General features: G+C 38.9%; 2 protein-coding genes across 2 annotated transcripts in view; one reads left to right on the top strand and one right to left on the bottom strand.

Annotated features, from left to right (window-relative positions):
* LOC127659690 (catenin alpha-1) overlaps positions 1 to 19,214 on the bottom strand; it is a 116,810-nt gene that overhangs the window by 56,570 nt on the left and 41,026 nt on the right. The window lies entirely within an intron of this gene.
* Positions 246 to 6,265, top strand: LOC127659692 (leucine-rich repeat transmembrane neuronal protein 2-like). The gene is made up of 2 exons (XM_052149626.1): positions 246 to 821; positions 1,386 to 6,265. Exons 1-2 carry the CDS (start codon positions 818 to 820, stop codon positions 3,008 to 3,010), a joined length of 1,629 nt encoding a protein of 542 aa, XP_052005586.1. The 5' UTR covers positions 246 to 817; the 3' UTR covers positions 3,011 to 6,265.

Here is a 19,214-nt window from a genome sequence, read left to right on the forward strand (position 1 = left end):
TGTTGCAGTTATCAATATTCTGACTGAGACGAATAAGAGGAAAAAAAAAGTGAGGGAGGGTGCTTTGAATCAAACGCAAAAGCACTGTGCAAGGCGGAAACGGAGCGAGCCAGTGAGCAAACCAAAGCGTATGAGAGAGAGAAAGAGAGCAGTAGAGGGAGAGCGAGTGGGAGAGAAAGAGAGAAACTGCACTGATGATCGACGCCAGCCTGCCACCACTCTGTAGCAGTGAGTGGCTGCAACAAAAGCACAGAATAACATCTCAGCTCCTCTCCTCCGCTTCTCCCCTAGCTGCATCTCTCTTCCTCGGTGCTGAGAGCTCCACACAACACAGCCACATGGAACAGCCATCGCAAGCGCAGCCTCTGCCCGTCACCAACAAGTTACGGATGAAGGACCTCAAGCAATGAAAGAGGAATGTGTGATCTTCAATTAACCAATTGAGCTGACATCACTGCGATGGAAAAGAGGCAGCTAAGGGACGGAGAATCTGCTCAGCAGTGCCGCTTTGGATGCAAATAATCAACTTCAAAATTAAGGATTCTTGGAAGGCAAATAATGCTGGTCTTTTCTTTAGCTGGGAATTGAATAGCAAAAAGGGAAAATAGGACAGACCAGAAAAAACAGCATCCCAGGACATGGAATTCCAGAATTTGGTTCAACTGGGGGGGATCAGCAATGCTTTAATTCTGAAGAGCTTGATTCCTTTTGTGTTTACTCAAAAGGTTTTTTTCCCTTTGGATTTCTCTTCCATTTGGCTGCTCCAAAAGTCTGCAGAAAAAAACAGTTGAATGCAGCCTCCGATGTACATAAAAGAATGGGTAAGTAAGCCCTTTTTTTTCATAGAGTCTGGACCTGAATAGGCAATGTAGTGAATAGAGGGGGGGAGACAGTGGCTGGCAGGGTCTCTAGAAACATCTATATACTCAAAATGCTTTCCTTTTTTTGGACCGTATAAAGTCATGACTTGCACTTGTAATATAAAAAGAGCAGTCTTTTGCAGCAGAGGAAAAAGCCGACTTTCAATGCACTACAAAAATCTGCATGCCAATAATAAAGAAACTGCATCATAGGGGATAAAAAAAGAAAAGTCTAATAAATGATATTTCTTCAACCTTGCCGTTTACGCATATGAATTGAATACCCGTTTAAATCACTATAAATAATACATTTTCAAAAGTATCAGTGCAACTCAAACTTAGTTAAATGGCCAAAAAAAAAAAAAAAAAACGCTTTTAATAATATTTTTGGGATCGAGAGAGAGAGAGAGAGAGAGAGAGAGAGAGAGAGGTGCATGTATAATAGTAAACTATTTTTTCCCATGCACTGCAGAGATCAGATTTACCTCCCCCCCGGTTTATTTTCTTATCTTTAAACCCACCCAGGTTTCCATTCAAGGTGGCCATTGGTGGGACAAGCACCAGCGGCACTGTGTGTGATCAGCATGCTACTGAGCCTCCCTCCTGTGTCATGCACAACCTGCCCTCAGAAATGCCGATGTGAAGACCTGCAGTTTTACTGCGACACACAGGGGCTCCTGGCACCCCCAGATGGTGTGGATAAAGGGGCCCTTGGACTTTCTCTCAGACACAACACCATCAGTGAGCTCAGCCCTGACCAGTTCTTTGGTTTCACTCAGCTCACCTGGCTCCACCTGGATCACAACCAAATAACCACCGTGCATGAGGATGCCTTCCAGGGGCTGTACAAGCTCAAGGACCTGAACCTGAGCTCTAACCGCATCAACAAGCTACCAAACACAACCTTCATTCACCTCATCAACCTGCAGATTTTGGATCTCTCCTTCAACCAAATGACAGCGTTGGAGCCTGAGCTATTTCATGGGCTCCGGAAGCTCCAGATCCTTCACCTACGGTCAAACTCCCTGCGCACTACACCAGTTCGAGCATTCTGGGACTGCCGGAGTCTGGAATACCTTGGCCTGAGCAACAACCGGCTCCGTAGCCTAGCCCGAAATGGCTTTGCTGGGTTAATTAAACTGCGGGAGCTCCATTTGGAACACAATCACTTGACCAAGATTAACTTGGCACACTTCCCTCGACTGGTCGCTCTCCAATTCCTTTATCTACAGTGGAACAAGATCAACAATTTAACGTCCACCATGGAATGGAAATGGACAACTCTGGAGAAACTGGATCTCACTGGGAATGAGATTCACATACTTATTCCTGAAGTGTTTGACACTTTGCCCAACCTTAAGATCCTGCTGCTGGATAACAACAAACTGACCAGCCTCGATACCCAAACCATGGATATGTGGAAGTCCCTAAATGCTATTGGGCTATCCAGCAACCTTTGGGAATGTACCAAAAGGATCTGCAATATGGCCACTTGGCTGATTACCTTTAAGGGTCGATGGGAACATTCTATCCTCTGCCACAGTCCTGAGTACGCACAGGGCGAGGAAATACTGGATGCCGTTTACGGATTTCAACTTTGCCAAAATTTCTCTGCGCCAGTTGTACTGACCGGTACTACCACGGAGGCCATACTCCCAGAGATCACAAGCTCCCTGTTCGGAAATATGCAGACTCCTACGCAAGACTTCTATGCAGAGGATTTTGGGAGCTTTACGATTATCACTACTACCACCACCAGTACCCAACCCCCACGCACTGCCCTTGCGACTACCATGACAGTGGAGGGGGCAGAGGTTACGGAGGACTACTCTGCGATTGACAACACACTGCTGACCCAGAGAGTCATTATTGGAACGATGGCTCTGTTGTTTTCCTTCTTTCTCATAATTTTTGTAGTGTACATTTCACGAAAATGCTGCCCTCCCACTCTGCGGCGGATCCGCCATTGCTCAGCCATTCAGAACCGGCGACAGATGAGGACCCAACAGAGGCAGCCAATGGCAGACCTGGCAACACAGGTGCCCTATAACGAGTACGAGCCCAGTCACGAGGAGGGTGCGCTCGTGATTATCAATGGGTATGGGCAGTGTAAATGTCAGCAACTGCCTTACAAAGAGTGTGAAGTATAAACTATTTATTTATAAATAGTTTATATGGGTTTACCTGTATATGGGTTTACCATTTGACAATTTAAAGATGCAGGGTTTGCTTTTGGACTTTTTTCCCTTTTCAGTCAAAGATATGGCTTTGAAATTGTTAGCTATGAAACCTATGAAAGCTTGAGGTGACTGGGATGAATCTAAAAAAAAGGAAAGAGAAATATCAATTTATTTTTGTAATACAATTGCAAAAGGTTCATATCTAAGCTGGGGCAATCAACCTCAGCAGAGGAAGATGTGTGAGATGTGTCACTGCATCACCAGTTTGTGTACTATGTATTCTGAGCACAGAGACGACGAGAAAATCTATAGCCAAACCGCCTGAAACCTTGTGCTCTGGACAACAGTTTATAAAATGACATATCTACTGATAAATGGTGAAATTTTATTCCATGAAAAATAGTGTTTCATATGCAGAGCAGTGCAAATATAAAGAAAGGGGATTAAAAAAAAAATATGTATGGTTCACGTTAGGCAACACTATAGATCTCACTCACATATTCACTTTTGGGGAGAGGAAAAAGGCAATCAGAAGGATTAAAAGCATATTTTTACTCACCTTTTCTAAATTGAGAACAAATACTGTTAAAAACTGTGCCACATAATGAAATTTAGACTCGAACAGGGAATTTAAGCACTCACATTAGTTGACTTTCTCGAATGGCAGAAATTATCTTTTCAATTTGAGCAAGACTTAAATTTGAACTAATGAGAACACTTAACGGCCTTCCCGTTTCTGCATTTGGTTAAATTCAATAAACGCTGTCCGCTTCCTTGAAATCTTAAAGCCTAGCACTTTGTGTGAAAAGGTTCATGTCCAATCCACTCTACACTGGTTCTGACAAAATGTCTGAATAAGCTCCTTCCACTCCGACTTCAGCAGGGATTTATTAAATGTTAACCAGAGACAATTGCTTATTTATCATTGTGCATATATACCTACATAAGATGGCTCAAAACACTGACATCTTCACTGTGATAGAACAATGCTGCTTAGACCATTGCACCAATAATTTATGAAAGAGACCATCAAAGTATGCTTTATGATAATGAAAACACCAGCGAGAAAGAACTTTCTAGGGACAAGGGAAGGGAAACAAATGTAGAGGACACAGACAATTGTCTCCTAAAAATAAACACATAAGCTTAGCATCACACTGCCTGAATGCAGCAAAGAGTGAAATCACACCTGACAGCTTCAACATTGAGTCAATTAAGCCTGAGGAAAATGAATTTAATATTCTGTCACGTAAACTTCTGCCCCTGTAAGATTCAGCCTTCTTGGCCAGTACAGAAGTAGACCTTACATAGATATAAATCCCTGCCTTCCTCTTTCATGGAAACAAGGGAGTTATTTTTCATCAGCCCTGGATCCCATTGGTCCTTTACAACATAAAAGCCTCTTTTTTTTCTATGTGAGAAATATTGAGAGGATAAGCATCAGAGCAAGGACACGAAAGTGACGTTGCAAGAAAGTGAGAGACACATCGTGAGACTAAGTAAAGCTCTCAGGACAGCATGCAAAAGATGACGGAAGACTGGGTCAGGACACATTTGTATGCAGTACTGAGAGGACAGACATTAGCATTAAACTAAAGAAGCCGCTGCTGCAGTAGCTCTTTGTGTTGCACTCAGGAGTAGGGGGCAGGGATGCACAAAGGGGTACAGGGCAGCCAAACACCGGTTAGCATCTAATTGAAGTCCAGAAGTATTTTATGAGCCATGTAGCAGGGGTGAATCAGGGTACAAAAACCATTAGCGGCAAAGGAAAATGCTTGACAAAACAGCGACTGACTGGGATAGATATGGAAACACCATACAATCTGTGCCGCAATAAGGCATTTTACCTTGTTGCAGAAAATAATTATTTATCAAGCTACAGCTGAAGGGAAAGCTGAAAAAAGCAAACATCATCAAATCATATCCTGGGAGAGGCTTTTAGTGTTATGCTCAAAATCAGAGAAATTGACATCCATATCGAAGCACTTTTTTTGGTCTACATAATAGTAAAAAAATTTGACAAAATGCAATAGGACATGATTAACTGTTTTACACAAACATTTGTCATGCCTGATGAGACCGGTTATTGTAGGGTGTCCTTTAGAGGGTACTGTAATACCATCAAAATTAATTCAGAACCAATCCACAGTTCAGCACTTCTGTCGTCTTATTCCACAACCATGCAAAAGACATTGAATAACTGTTGTTAAGAAAAATACGAAAGGAATGTAGGTCTCTGTAGCTGATCTTTTCAGCACATCAAGAGGGGTAGCTGGGAATTTACTAGGATGTTTCATCACAATACGAACTTATATCGATTCTCTTGGCCTGCAATCCGATATTTGCCGATACTTCAATGTCTGCACACATCCTTGTCCCACGTGAAAAGCGTATCTAGTGCTCAAAGTGAAATGTAATAAGGTTGCTTCATCGCCTGACGGAAATGCCTACGGACATGGCTGACATGAGTATTAAAATAAATGTACATCTTTAAAATAAATATATATAAAATATATATACGCTTTGTATCAACAACATTGGATCGTTGGTTATTGGATCGATGCATCGATCCAGATCGATGGATCGTTACACCCCTAGAATATACATTCCAAAACTGATTTTTCTAAGGCTGTTGACTTTAAAATGTAAACTACACTAACATTTTATGAGCCAAGAACATCCACCCACTCTTTAACAAATGGTGTTGCTTTGTATTCGACTTCGTGATGCCAACCTTTGCTTTCCTCCAAAAACACCTTGCATGTCTTAAGAAAACAGCTTACTTAACATGCACATCTGTACATCCAAAAAAAAAAAAAAAAAGAAAAAATTATATATACTGATTAGCCTTATATCCTTATCTGATAGTTTAGACATATAGTGGGGGAAAACTCAATGAAATACTGGCAAATGCTGTCATCTCACTGTTTAAACTATCAGCTTATGAGGTGATCACAAAACCATTACTTTGTAGAGACATGAATCCATTTGCAATCCTGTAAAATGTATTTTGGGTTATGTTTGGGTTACACCGAATTCCTGCTGCTCACTCTGGCCAAAACACAACCCCCCACCCTCAAGTCACAACCCAAAACTTCTTTGTGCAAAAATGAATGCTTCTCAGCAACCTCTCCCCAAACCCCGCTTTTTCCTTTTGTATTGTAATATGTACTATTTCATATCTGTATAGTGGGTAAAGATGTGGCCAACTGAAAAGATCTTTTTTTTTTTCTTAAGACGTATATTTTTAAATAAAAATGTTGCAAAATATAAATGTTTTGGTCTAATATGCTCTTCAGGTACACATGAGATATTACCAAATGTGTGAATGTCATGAACACGTCCAGTTAACATTTCACCCCATAATCCAAAAAAATAATTTACAAATATGTAGTCATTTTATTTCTCACAGGTGCATGTAATTTTTAAGGATCTGCGCATGCTCACCTGGTACAGCCCAGTGATTCCGTAACTTAATTTTAATTTTGGGGTGAAATATGACCCAGACATATAGTTGTCATGTTTTGTGATATTCACCTAAATACTGCCAGTTTCACCATACCTTTAAAAAAAAATTTCCAAACAAACAATTATAGAAACTTTATTATGTATCAAATGTTCTGAATACAGATATGTCTGAAAGGCATGTAAGGATTGTGCACTCAAGTTATTTGGTCAGGGCTTCAAGCAAGGTGCCCCTCTGAATAGCTTCTGACATCATTAGAATTATAACTTGCAACTCACCTGCTCTTCTAAACCGAGATAACAACCTGCCTGAATGTCTGGCATCAAAAGCAAAAATTTATTTGAGAATCCACTCTAGCCCAGGGCAGATTTAGGTTCATATCAGCTTAAACTCTATTGTAAACACCAAATGATTGACATTGGTTGAAAATGATTATCTAGCTCAAAGGTTCTTGATTTAAATAAAATCTAAATAATGGTGGTTGGCTGAGGGTGGAAGGAAACTAGCTCAAAGTTTTGCCCGAGAACTACAAGTGACCATTGCTTCTCTCGTGACGTAATGAATAGTTATTTGCAAATATATCCGTCTGAATAGGTTTTTCCATCTCTATTCCTCCGGGGTCTTTATTCTTTGGTGAGCCAAGAACGTAAAGTGGAAAATGAGGTCTCCGATGCTCTCAAAATATTTATCCCAAAATAAATGAAAGGCAAGCTAGTCACTCTGAATCCACATTATAGATTTTCAGCCCACATGCATTGTTCTGAAAAAATTATTCCACAGAATCTGTACTTAGCAAGGAAGATGAAGATTGGGTTGCATTAGGTTTGCAACAAAAACATCCTAAATGTTTAAATCTTGTAAAAAAAAGAAAAGTGTGGGCATTTGATATTTTTACATCACAGTAAGTAATTGCTTGCAGGGTTTCAAGCTTTCAAATGTGTGAGGGTGGCAGCAAGCATATGCCACAAAACAACAGCCACCCGCACATATACTGTGCACTGCACAACTACTGCAGGACAAGCTAAAGGAAAACCAATTTCGAGTTTAGAATGCAGGTGACCAAATACAAATACCCAGAGACTGTATGGCTAAACTTGGGAGTCTAATATATCAGACACAGTGAATACCTGCTTTTATGTGCCCATTTTAAATGTTTCTCTTGTTTTCTAAAAAATATACTTTGACTTTCAGACACTTCAACAACAATTATATTGTGAGTCATCCAAGATAGAAGTTTCATTATTTAAAGATTTAAAAAAAAAAGCTGTGTCAAAATACTTTCAACAATAATATTGTGCGTTTCATCCACAATTATTGCCTCACTACTTATTGCCTCACTACTTAGAGGAATGTTCTGGGATCAGTATACGTTACCCTCAGTTAACGGCATTGATGGAATAACTGTAAATGTAAAGTTACAGTAAACCAGTCCATAATCATTAAAAATACACACAGTTTCAAAAGTACAGCCATAAAACGTTAACATGTAAAATGTTGTAGTGTCATCAAAATCCTTTACAGGATTTAAGGTTCGTCTTATGGCAATACTTTTGAAACATACATTTGAAATATATTTTAACGATCATGCACTGGCCCCTTTCACTTCCATTGTAACCGCCTTGCTGTAAAACCCTGCACACATGCAGCAACTTTAAAAACTTCCTAATGTTCCTAATCCCTGTACTGTGAAGTTGCTAGTGGGCATTCCGACTGCTGTCGTTCTAACGTTATTGGTGGACTGCACGTCTGGATATATCTCCTGAAAATTGGATCACGGATGAGGCATTTTGCCAGTAAAACTGGCAAATTTGTTACTGTTTAAATTTGACAAGGAATTATTTTTTTCCCCTCGCTATAAATTAACATTCATCAGTAGAGTGTTGAACCTTGATGAACAATCTATCAATGTACGAAATCCGTGAATCAAACTCACTCAGACTGCCAACAGTTCATAAACGTCTTTCTAATTTGATAAAAAAAAATCAGTTCATCAGTTCTGCAGAAAAGTGTTTTAATATGAACTCCAGTAGTACTCGTTGCATCATAACATTAATAAGATGAACAACACATCAATGTATGAATTCAACTCACTCAGACTGCTGACGGCATCATTTTTATATCCATGTAAATGGTTACAGACAATTTTTGTCAGAGTGAAAAACACACAGAAACTAACTTCTCTGTGTTGCCTGCAATCGACTAGGGTGACGTGAGCTCCGAGGTGTGTCATTGTCGCTGCCAAGTGTTGCTCCTCATTTGCATAAAGTTACGCTTCTAAACTTTCTGAAGTCGCTGGACATACCCACTTCTAGTCACCAGAGGTCGCTCTTGCCACCAGAAGTCGTCAACTCTCATTGAAAATGAAAGATGAGGTCGCTTTGTCGCTTAACTGCGTGTAGATTGTTTTTTATAAACAATAGAAGAGTCAAATATTTTTGTTTTTTATATTTTTGCAAATGCTGTCGATGGAGCTTAACTTGCACTGATCATAGAACATGCCTTTAAAGTTTGGGGAAGCTTTAAATCTGATATTGTATGTTATAGTCCCGAAATCGTTGAACACTATGACAAAATAGCTTTAAATCATTTTACTGAAGTTGAAAGGTAACGATAAGAAGCAACTGGTCGACTATTCCAGCACATACTTCCCTCCAGGCAGCTGTTGACCACTAGTTCACAGATACTGTGCCTATAGGCATTTTCTCAAGGGAAGAGAAAAAGGGTCGTTGGGGGGGGAAGGGAAAAGCCAGAATGGCTAAAGCTGAACATGATTTATAGAGGACTACCATTTCTTGGCCAGACTGAGTGTGTAAGAGAAGAGGTTTTGTGCCTACAGAGGCTTCAGATGCAGTGGCTTTCTAATGCTTTTCACTCAACGCAAAAGGAAGCTATTAACTCCAAAGGTCACTTTTTAATTTGGTTGCGGATCTCTGTGGCAGAGGTATGTCCCTAAAATGAAAACAGAACTGATTTAAATTAGGATTTAAGCACACAAAGATGAGCATAAGAGAGGCGAGAGGATATTTCCCATCTCAACTTTTCACTCTAACTGTATCGCGTGTACCCAATTATGAAGGTTTGTTTAAACCCCGCATTAAGTCACTGAATAGACACAAAAGAAAAATCAAGACCAGATAAAATGGGCTAATACTTTAGAGCATTACTTATTGTACAGCTGCACTCACTTTAAACGATAATTTTCTTGCTTCTGTTTTTAGTGGATCGAAAAAAAGGTCTTATTATTCTCAGGGTATCATTTCTTTAGAGAGTGAGCTCAGAACTCTGGCTCTCAGGGTCCACAGAGGATGAATGGACTCTCTTCAAAACAAGACTGAAATGAACTATATTAAAGGAAAGGGTCGAAGCTCCATTAGCCACCAAGGGTAGTCATCCCTCATTCACTCCCTGATCAAAGCATTCAACAAAAAGAAAATGACAGCAAGGGAAGTGATACAGCACAATGAACCAAATACAAAAAACATCAAATAATTTGTTAGATTCGGCTGAAGCACGTCTACCCTCGGACATTAAGACGATACTTACTGTTGAAGTGATACGTCCTAGCAGTGTATGAAGTCAAGATTATGACTGCTATTCTACAAAGATAAAAAACAACTATGTTTAAAGTCACATTCCACAGACGTTCATTGTTTTCGTAGTGCAAATCCAAGCATAGTGAATAATGCAATCATACTGTTTTATTTATTCTGTTGTTACAAGCTCTTTTCTCAGTTTAGAAAATGGGGGGAAAGGGTGATTCTCATTAAACCTGTCAAGAAAATGCCCAGGACCTATTTTACTCCGATCAAAAGAAAAAAAATAAGGAATAATATTTTGCATAAAGAAATTTAAGTCTATATTTGGGAGAAACAAAATATTTTTTTATTGTGAAATGACTTTCAATACAGTTATAAATATTTTAATACTGCAATGGAAACAAAGATGGTAATTATGATATTACCACAATGTGAAAATAAATATTTAAAAATATATATTATTAAAATTGTTAAGTATTTACACATAGCAGTACTCCAAATTAACTTAAATTTATTTTACACAGAATATTTTTATTGGATGTATAGTATGATAATGAGAATCACTATTAAAAACAATGGGAATAGTAAAGTAAAACATATGGATTAGAGGTCGAGCGATAGCGATTTTTAGGTCTGTACATTGCACAGAGTAACTAAATTCAAATTTTAACCAGATGCACTGCAGTAATGATTATTAGGTGGAACAAGAACACTGTCACAATGCAAAAAAATCTTAAATGTTCCTAAATGTAAGCTTCATTTCTTTATGAAATGTTTTTCTTCATATTTTTATTTTTATGATGATGACTTGGGGGTTAAATATTAACAAACATTTTGTTGATGGGTTTCATGAGAATCACCCAAAAAGCTTTGTTTGTTAGCCGAATTGATGTCTATTTTACTTTTATAATCTAGGGGACAGAGGCCCTGTTAATGTTTACAGCTGTAGTTTATAACAGCAATGATGCAATTCATGGCAACTGATGCAGCAAAGGGAAGATAACCAAGAGATTAACACATTTAAGCAGCCTCTACATCAACCTGTTATAAAAGCACCAGACAGCAGAGAAAGGAAAAAGCCATCACGTTTGATTTCTACATTGTTAATGATGACCATCGCTAGATGTGGGCACACAGGATTTAAATGACAAAACGCTCCATTTATCTCTCGCGTGGTTGCCAAGGAAACAGTGTTCAGCCAAACTGAGTTTGTGTTCATTACCATCTAGGGTGTGACGAACAAAGAGATTCATTATCCTTGTTCTGACCAGCAGTAACTTTATGTAGCCCTATTCATGAGGATTTGACAAATTTTGAGTATCAGAGGGACTCAATATCAAATATGAATGTACATACAGAGCCAATTCATCAAGTTAGCACCAATTTAATGCAGCAGTTTAAGAAAAGGACCCTAACAGTACTTTTGAACTTGACATAACGGTTCTTTGATTAGTAAACAGAGTTGAACTTCATGCTACCCAGCATAGTAACAATACCAGTTACACAAAATGGAGAGAGACTTGAATATTTTCCTCCAAACAAATACCAAGAGCAAAAGTCTTCCACTAAGCTGCATAGTTTTCAGAATCAGGTTAGGCTGAACAAAAAAAACAAAAAAGCACTTTACAAGGGCTGCACACATGGTCTTTATAATCAAATGTGATGCATGTGTGCTATAATTACTCTTAACTGGATTCCATCACATTTGCCTATTATACCTTGATCCCACAGGTGATGTAACCGCATCACCACTGACTCACTTAATAGTCAAGGGACCATATGCACATTTCATTTTAAGGAAATACAATTAATACCACAAACCCACAAAAGAGGAACTTTTTGAAAAGCAATCATACACATTGAAAGGCAATTTACACAGATCTTAAAAGGGAAGACCAGATATGTGCTATGAATATAGTCAATTTCTTCCATTCCTTGATGCAAAAGGATTGAATAAGCTTTTTCAACTAGGCCAATTACACATGGGTTCAAGCTATAAAACAGCCATTTGAGAAAGTACTGGACTGATGCAGCAACTGGAAACAGAGTTCAAAGACTCCAGAGCAGCACGCTTCAAGAATTTATTATGAGCGTCCAATTAATCTTGAAAATGCATACCCGGGATGATGCATCGATCTGGATCCCTGTCAGCAAATACCTTCATAACGTTTACTGCTTTCCACATTTTAAGCTACTCCTCCCAGGACCAAAAACACATCTTGGAGCGGATGAGACACAATCAATTAAGCTCGGTCACAAACCCATAACAAGAACATATACAAGCGGGAAGATATGCCAAAACCCTCTGTCTGCCAAAACCTGTGCCTTAAATTAGTTTCTTATTCAGTAAACAAATACTTCAGGATTTTAAGAAAAGATCCTTTTAAAGTGAAACAAAATTGCATATCTTTAAAATCCAAGTCAAAATAAAAATGCTGTCTTAAACAAAACAAAAAAACTCATTCGTTAGCATGGTTACCATCACTCATGATTTTCACTTTCATGATTTTCTTTTCCATACAATAAACATGAGCCAGGGCAAAACAGCAGCTTGGACATTCTGCTATACAACTCCTTGTATGTTCAACACAAGAAAGTCATACAAGTTTGTTACAACATGAGTGAGTAAATTAAGAATTTTAATATTTAAGTGAACAATCCCTTTAATGACACTTGCTATATTTCCTATATTCGATGAAATCTAATCAAATCTGAAAACGTCACAATTAGTGTTGTCACGGTACCAAAATTTCAGTAGTCGGTACCAATACCATTGAAATGTCACAGTACTCGATACCATTTACGGTACCAATGCAAAAACAGGTTACTAAACAACACTTTTAATAACAAAGTTAACAAAATATTAGCAGCAAAACTAAGAACAGAAATATGCCATTGAGCAACATTTTAAATTAAATATATTATGTTTGAATTACAACAAAACTATACAATGTATGCTTAAAAGTATTTTTGAACACTTATATAAGATTTGCTTCAACTTTTGCAACTTTAAAAGTTTTTACCAAGTACTAAAAAAACTAAATAAACAAGCATACAATAGAATGAATAAAAAAAACATTTCCAAACTAAAGTGCAAAGTGCTCTCGTATTAATAAAGCTGCATATTGCCATTTTTCTTCACGATAAGAAATGCACAGTGACATATGATTAAATAAGTCGCGAGCAATCACGTTCTAATCTAGCTGCATTAAGTGTGCGCGCTCGAGGGATGAGCGTCCCCGAGGCAGTGTCTCTCTCAGCCGCGTGCAGTTTCAATCTCTCCCCCTTACATCGTGACATTCGCGCAACTCGTTAAAGGAGGCGCTTACCACACAGAGAAATGCCAGTTTGAGTTTATAGTTACATAACATCTGCTTCTGTATTATTTGAACTTTAATACAGCTATAACACATTGAATATAACTGCATTTGTAACGCCGGAGTGCGTACTCCAGGTAGGGAATGAGGTTTTGCCCCAAGTGAAGGAGTTCAAGTACCTCAGGTTCTTGTTCATGAGTGAGGGGACAATGGAGCGGGAGGTTGGCCGGAGAATCGGGGCAGCATTGCACTCGCTCTATCGCACCGTTGTCACGAAAAGAGAGCTTAGCCGAAAGGCAAAGCTCTCGATCTACCAGTCAATCTTTGTTCCTACCCTCACCTATGGTCATGAAGGTTGGGTCATGACCGAAAGAACTAGGTTGCGAGTACAAGCGGCCGAAATGGGCTTCCTCAGAAGGGTGGCGGGCTTCTGCCTTAGAGATAGGGTGAGGAGCTCAGTCATCCGTGAGGAGCTCGGAGTAGAGCCGCTGCTCCTTTGCGTCGAAAGGAGTCAGTTGAGGTGGTTTGGGCATCTGGTTAAGGATGCCCCCTAGCCGCCTCCCTAGGGAGGTGTTTCAGGCACGTCCAGCTGGGAGGAGGCCAAGGGGAAGACCCAGGACTAGGTGGAGAGATAACATCTCCACACTAGGGTTGGGTGATGTCCCCAAAATTGGCAGTTGACGATGTTGACAGTAAAACATCGCGATGGACGATGATATCATCGGTGGGGGTATATAATTTAATATAATTTTCAAAAATTATATGAAAAATTATAATTTCGTTATTTTACTTAACTCAACTAATGACTCGTCGGCGCTTTATCAGTAGGTTGCACGACACGAAGCATTTTTTTTTTTTTTTTTTTAGCTTTCACTTAAGAGTTGTGCACTATTTATTTTAATATATCTCTTTACATAAATACTATTTTCCACTTAAAAACTATATTTTCGTTATTTTACCCACTGATGAGCAAAAGGTAGAGGCAGAAATGACCATGTACCTGCAGGAAATGGCCATTGATGGGAAAGAGGACCCGCTGACTTGGTGGAAAACGAACGACAAAACGTTTCCGTTCATGGCAAGATTAGCACGGAAATATCTGTGCATATGTGCTACCAGTACTCCATCAGAGCGGGTCTTCAGCACAGCGGGTAGTGTAGTTACTCCAATCCGCAGCTTATTAAAACCAGATAAAGTGAATATGTTGGTATTTCTGGCCAGAAACATCGAAATTTAAACATGGTCTATGGTGAAAGTTATATTAGACTTCTTTACGCATTTTTTCGCCATCCGTTGCGGAGCTATTCGATTTTGCATATAATTTTTTAAACGTTCATTTGTGTAGTTCATATGACCACTTTACAATATTTCAATAATTTATTTTGTAGCCTGTGCTGAAGTTAATTGTGCTGCTAATTATAAGTGAAATGTTAATGCCGAGTTTCGGTCTCAGTGTTGTTCCGTTTTCTTGTTCTTTATTTGTAGTTCTTCTATGTTTTAATAAATGAGTGTTATTCATATTCACCTTGTTTCTTTCATTTGATTTGACATTATGGATTTATGGCCAAGGAAATTTTTCTTTAAAAGTATTAACCAGACAAAAGTTATTTGACATTCGCTGGTCTGGGTTTATCTTAAACTGCCGCTTCAGTGTATACAAGAGCTATGTGACAATGAGCAAGATTTTCTGAGACACTACAACTACTAATAATTCATTAATAAAGGCTATTTTCTTGTAGCCTACAACTGTAAAAAAAAAGACAAGAAGCTAACAATGTCAAGATCAATATTTGTGCAGCCTGCCTGACACAGTATTTTCACAGACTAACACGTCACGTCTCTGGCATATACTACAGTATTTAAAATAGCATATGCATTAGTTATATTCTCAATTTAATTTACAGAGCAATCCCTGCAAAGTTTTTAGGTTAACTATAGAAGAGACTAGGATTAGTGAGTCACACTAGCAAGACTCGCAAAAGGGGGCATGGTATCACGATGGTGGCTCTACATCGTGATGTTGGTCAGCCATCACGATGGACGATGATATCGTCCATCGGCACAACCCTACTCCACACTGGCCTGGGAACGCCTCGGGGTCCCCCAGTCAGAGCTGGTTAATGTGGCTCGGGATAGGGAAGTTTGGGGCCCCCTGCTGGAGCAGCTGCCCCCGCGACCCGACTTTGGATAAGCGGTTGAAGATGGATGGCTGGATTGTAACGCCGGGATGTTTCCTTTAAAGAGCTCCGGCTCCGCTTATTCCAAAACGAGATTGCTTCTAAATTTACTTTTTTTTTACATATATAATTCCCTAATACTTTGGGATCTACATAAAATTAAGCTGTGAAAGTTTAGAGCGCATCTGGACTGTGATCAGTGTAATTATTCCTCTCCTCCGTCAGGCGTGAACTGCAGTGCTGCTCTCACGCGTCATTAGTTTAATAAGATTTCATTTTACGTTAAATGAGATCAAACGACTATTAGACAATTAACATTTTTTATTTTCGACGTTGTCTATCATGTGGACTAGTTTCAGCCCTAATGCAAATGATATGCTTTTAAACTCACCTGCTTTGGTTGCTTGAATTAATCCAGGTGTCTTGTCTTTCAGGTGCTTAATTTTGATGCATTTCCTCCTTTCATCAGACAATTGCGAAAGCAGCATTTACAAATAGGTTTTTGCTGATCTATGATGTTTCCCTTTTCATCAGCATCAAATACAAAGAATTTCCAAACCTGGTTTTTTCCACCTTTCTTTTCGACAAGATTCAGTTGAGACTCCGCAGCAGCTTTGCTTGTCGCCATCTTTTGCTTGTTGTGAGAGTTCAAAAGTTCCCGACTCTGCATGGGTACCGGGTAGACCCGGTACTCTGTAATCCGGTACTTTCAGAAATTCTGTTTCAGGACCGACTTGGTACCAGAGTACCGGTATTTTTGACAACACTAAATCACAATTGTATGCTGCAATATTTAAAAAAAAAAACTTTTCATACAGTGAAGTGTCAGTAAAAATGGCTTTGTACATTATGCATACGAGAATGACCTTTTCATTTCATACGCCTAACAGTTGCAGACAAGGAACCAGATTTAGTGTGCGGCCGACAGGAGACCGTAAACACTAACAGGACAGTTCACTGCATAATACTGGAAACTGTAGTCCAGATTTGCAAGCCTCTACTTACCAGCCTTTCACTTGAGATTGAAGGGCAGAGAAAGGGGTATGCTAAGCTTGGCAGCATTTATCTGTCTTCACTGAGCAATCAGTTGTGGCATCCAGTCGCTGCTGGCCAATTGTACAGAGCGGTTAATAAACATAGCATACTATCGGTCTTTACACTGTCAAATTTAGTCTGTAGCCTGCCATGAGGTGGGTTATTGAAGCTACTACTAATGCTCATTCACTGAGGGAATCTTATCTGATTCACACTTATCTGCTTTGCTGATCCATAAAAATTAAGCTGTTTCTCCAGGAAAGGTGACGAGATCACAATTTTGATTTATTAAGCATGTTCAACACAAATTGATGCAGCCATTCCTGCGCCCTAATTACCAGGGGAACGATCCTTGGCCACTCTGAATACAAGTCCATACGTCAAACTATCAGAGCACGTCTGTGACACTGCGGCCCCTTCAAGAGAGCGTTTCAGTAAATCTCACATGATGGTGAGTTTAGACATGAGCGTGACTTAAAATGCTTCAATCATTATTAAATATTTGACACAATTCTGCTGTGCAAGGTGAAATCTAATTTCTTAAAATGTTCACCTCTTGCCATTCAATTTTTAATTCATTAATATTAATGCCATGACTGTTGCTTAGAGACTATTCTGGCTTTAAAAAAAAAAAAAAAACACATTCTGGAAGTTTAAAGAGTCAATTTTCCATATGATATTTCAATGACAACTGGGATGTAAACATTTCAATAAACCTACCCTACTGGTCAATTTTGTATGACCCCTCCCACACAAAAACATTCAAGGAGGCGGCGATAAGACCTGCAATAACCATAGTAAAATACTTTTCAACTGCACACATGGAAGTTGTCAGTTCTGGTTAAAGACCCGGAGCTGATCATCAAACGAGGCTCATTTCCACAACATGATCACACGGGAAGTTGTGTTCTATCTGCCACATTATGCCTACTCACAAGTGCAATCTCCTATATTTTAGTATTTGCTCCAGTGTGTTAACAGTCCCGTGGTTCGACCAAACGTGTGTTGTGCAAGTACCATGGGAGACCCGGGTTCAGATCCATTGGTGAAACCAGGAAGTAATCTAATTTGCATAATCAGTGATGAACATGGAATGGAGGTTACATTTTTCCCTCCAACATTAAATGTTTACTCCACTGATGGTTAGATTAAGTCTTGGGGGGTACGGTTTATAAAATATGCATTCCTCTATTGCATTACTGCCTGTTCAGCTGAAACAGACTCACTCAATTCACTTTTGTTGCCCCTCAGTGGACAGTTACCCTGGAAAATGGAGATAACACTTGCCCATTTACCCTATAACACTTACCGCTTTTGCCACTGTGGGCAGTGTTTCGAATTTCATTAAGCACAGACCGATATCAGCTAAAGAAAAGTCAATCTATGTTTTATGATTTCACTGTGAGTAAAGTCTGCATTTCGATATAGAGCCCTACTACAATGATATTATAAGCCTTTGGTAATAACAGACCTTGATTTGAACCCAATATATAATGGTTGAAAATGAACATCACAATACAGTGACAAATATGTTCAAGATACAAAACGACCAGCACAGACTATTAACTTTTAATATACCATTTGCAAAACAACCCTATGAAGTCAACGACATTAAATGTCTCATAAAACAAGCAGCTTATAAAGCTTTTTTTTCTTCCAATGGCGAGAACCTTCAACAGCTCAACCACGTGTCTATATAACATGTTTGAGTTAACAGACATGTAATGGCACTGTGGGAAATAATGCGGACTTGTAAAGCCGGTGCGACTATTAAAGAACCGTTTATCTTTGGATCTTGACAGTATATTGGAGGAAATGTGTTGTTCTGCATTACCTACAAGGGCAATGGTGCCCTCGACAATCACAACAGCAGACACAGGCATCTTCTACAATTAACCCAGTTTATAAATACTACATCACTAAAGTAAATGTGGGAAAATGCCATAACCCATTGCAGCTACTTGACAGCCCCTAAAATAGGAAATATTTTTCATTTTTTATCTTTTGGTGGTGGTGGTTTTAAAGAGTGCTTGTTTTCCTGCAAAATAAAATATTCTAGCTGTAACGGCAAACATTCACTGATCAAAACTAAACTGAAAGAGCCATGCTAGCTTTTGAAGCCTGAGCAAGCAATTGATTTATGTTTACAAATCATTCAAAGCCTTGCTATCGTGTGCATTTTATAGACAGCTTTGTCTTACACAGAAAGATCCAGTAAAATGCTAAATAGTATAAGCCAGCATTCTGATGATTATTTCCTCTTAGCTGTTTCAATGTTTATGTTTTTAAAAGCAAACATAAGACATATCAAATATGATATGCCATAACCTAAACAAAAAATATGACAGGAAGAGATATTAGGTGTGAAAATACTCCCACACAGAGTCATACAAAGTAGTGCAACTGAGGGCTAAGCATTTAAACAAAGATAAAAATCACACTGGTTCATGGGGCTTAGTTTTTTTTTTTTTTTAACTATGTAGCACCATTTGTGTTTGGGTCAAACTAATTGAAATATTTGTTTTGGGGGGGGGTTCAGAGGCAATTAATCTTGGCCTAACCTCATTTATCTGCTGGAAAACAATTTATTCTGCTCCTCTGGACATTTATTAAATGCAATTACAAAGCATTTCAGGAAGAGTG

Source organism: Xyrauchen texanus, chromosome 19 (assembly GCF_025860055.1).
Source record: "Xyrauchen texanus isolate HMW12.3.18 chromosome 19, RBS_HiC_50CHRs, whole genome shotgun sequence".
Taxonomy (NCBI): Eukaryota; Metazoa; Chordata; class Actinopteri; order Cypriniformes; family Catostomidae; genus Xyrauchen; species Xyrauchen texanus.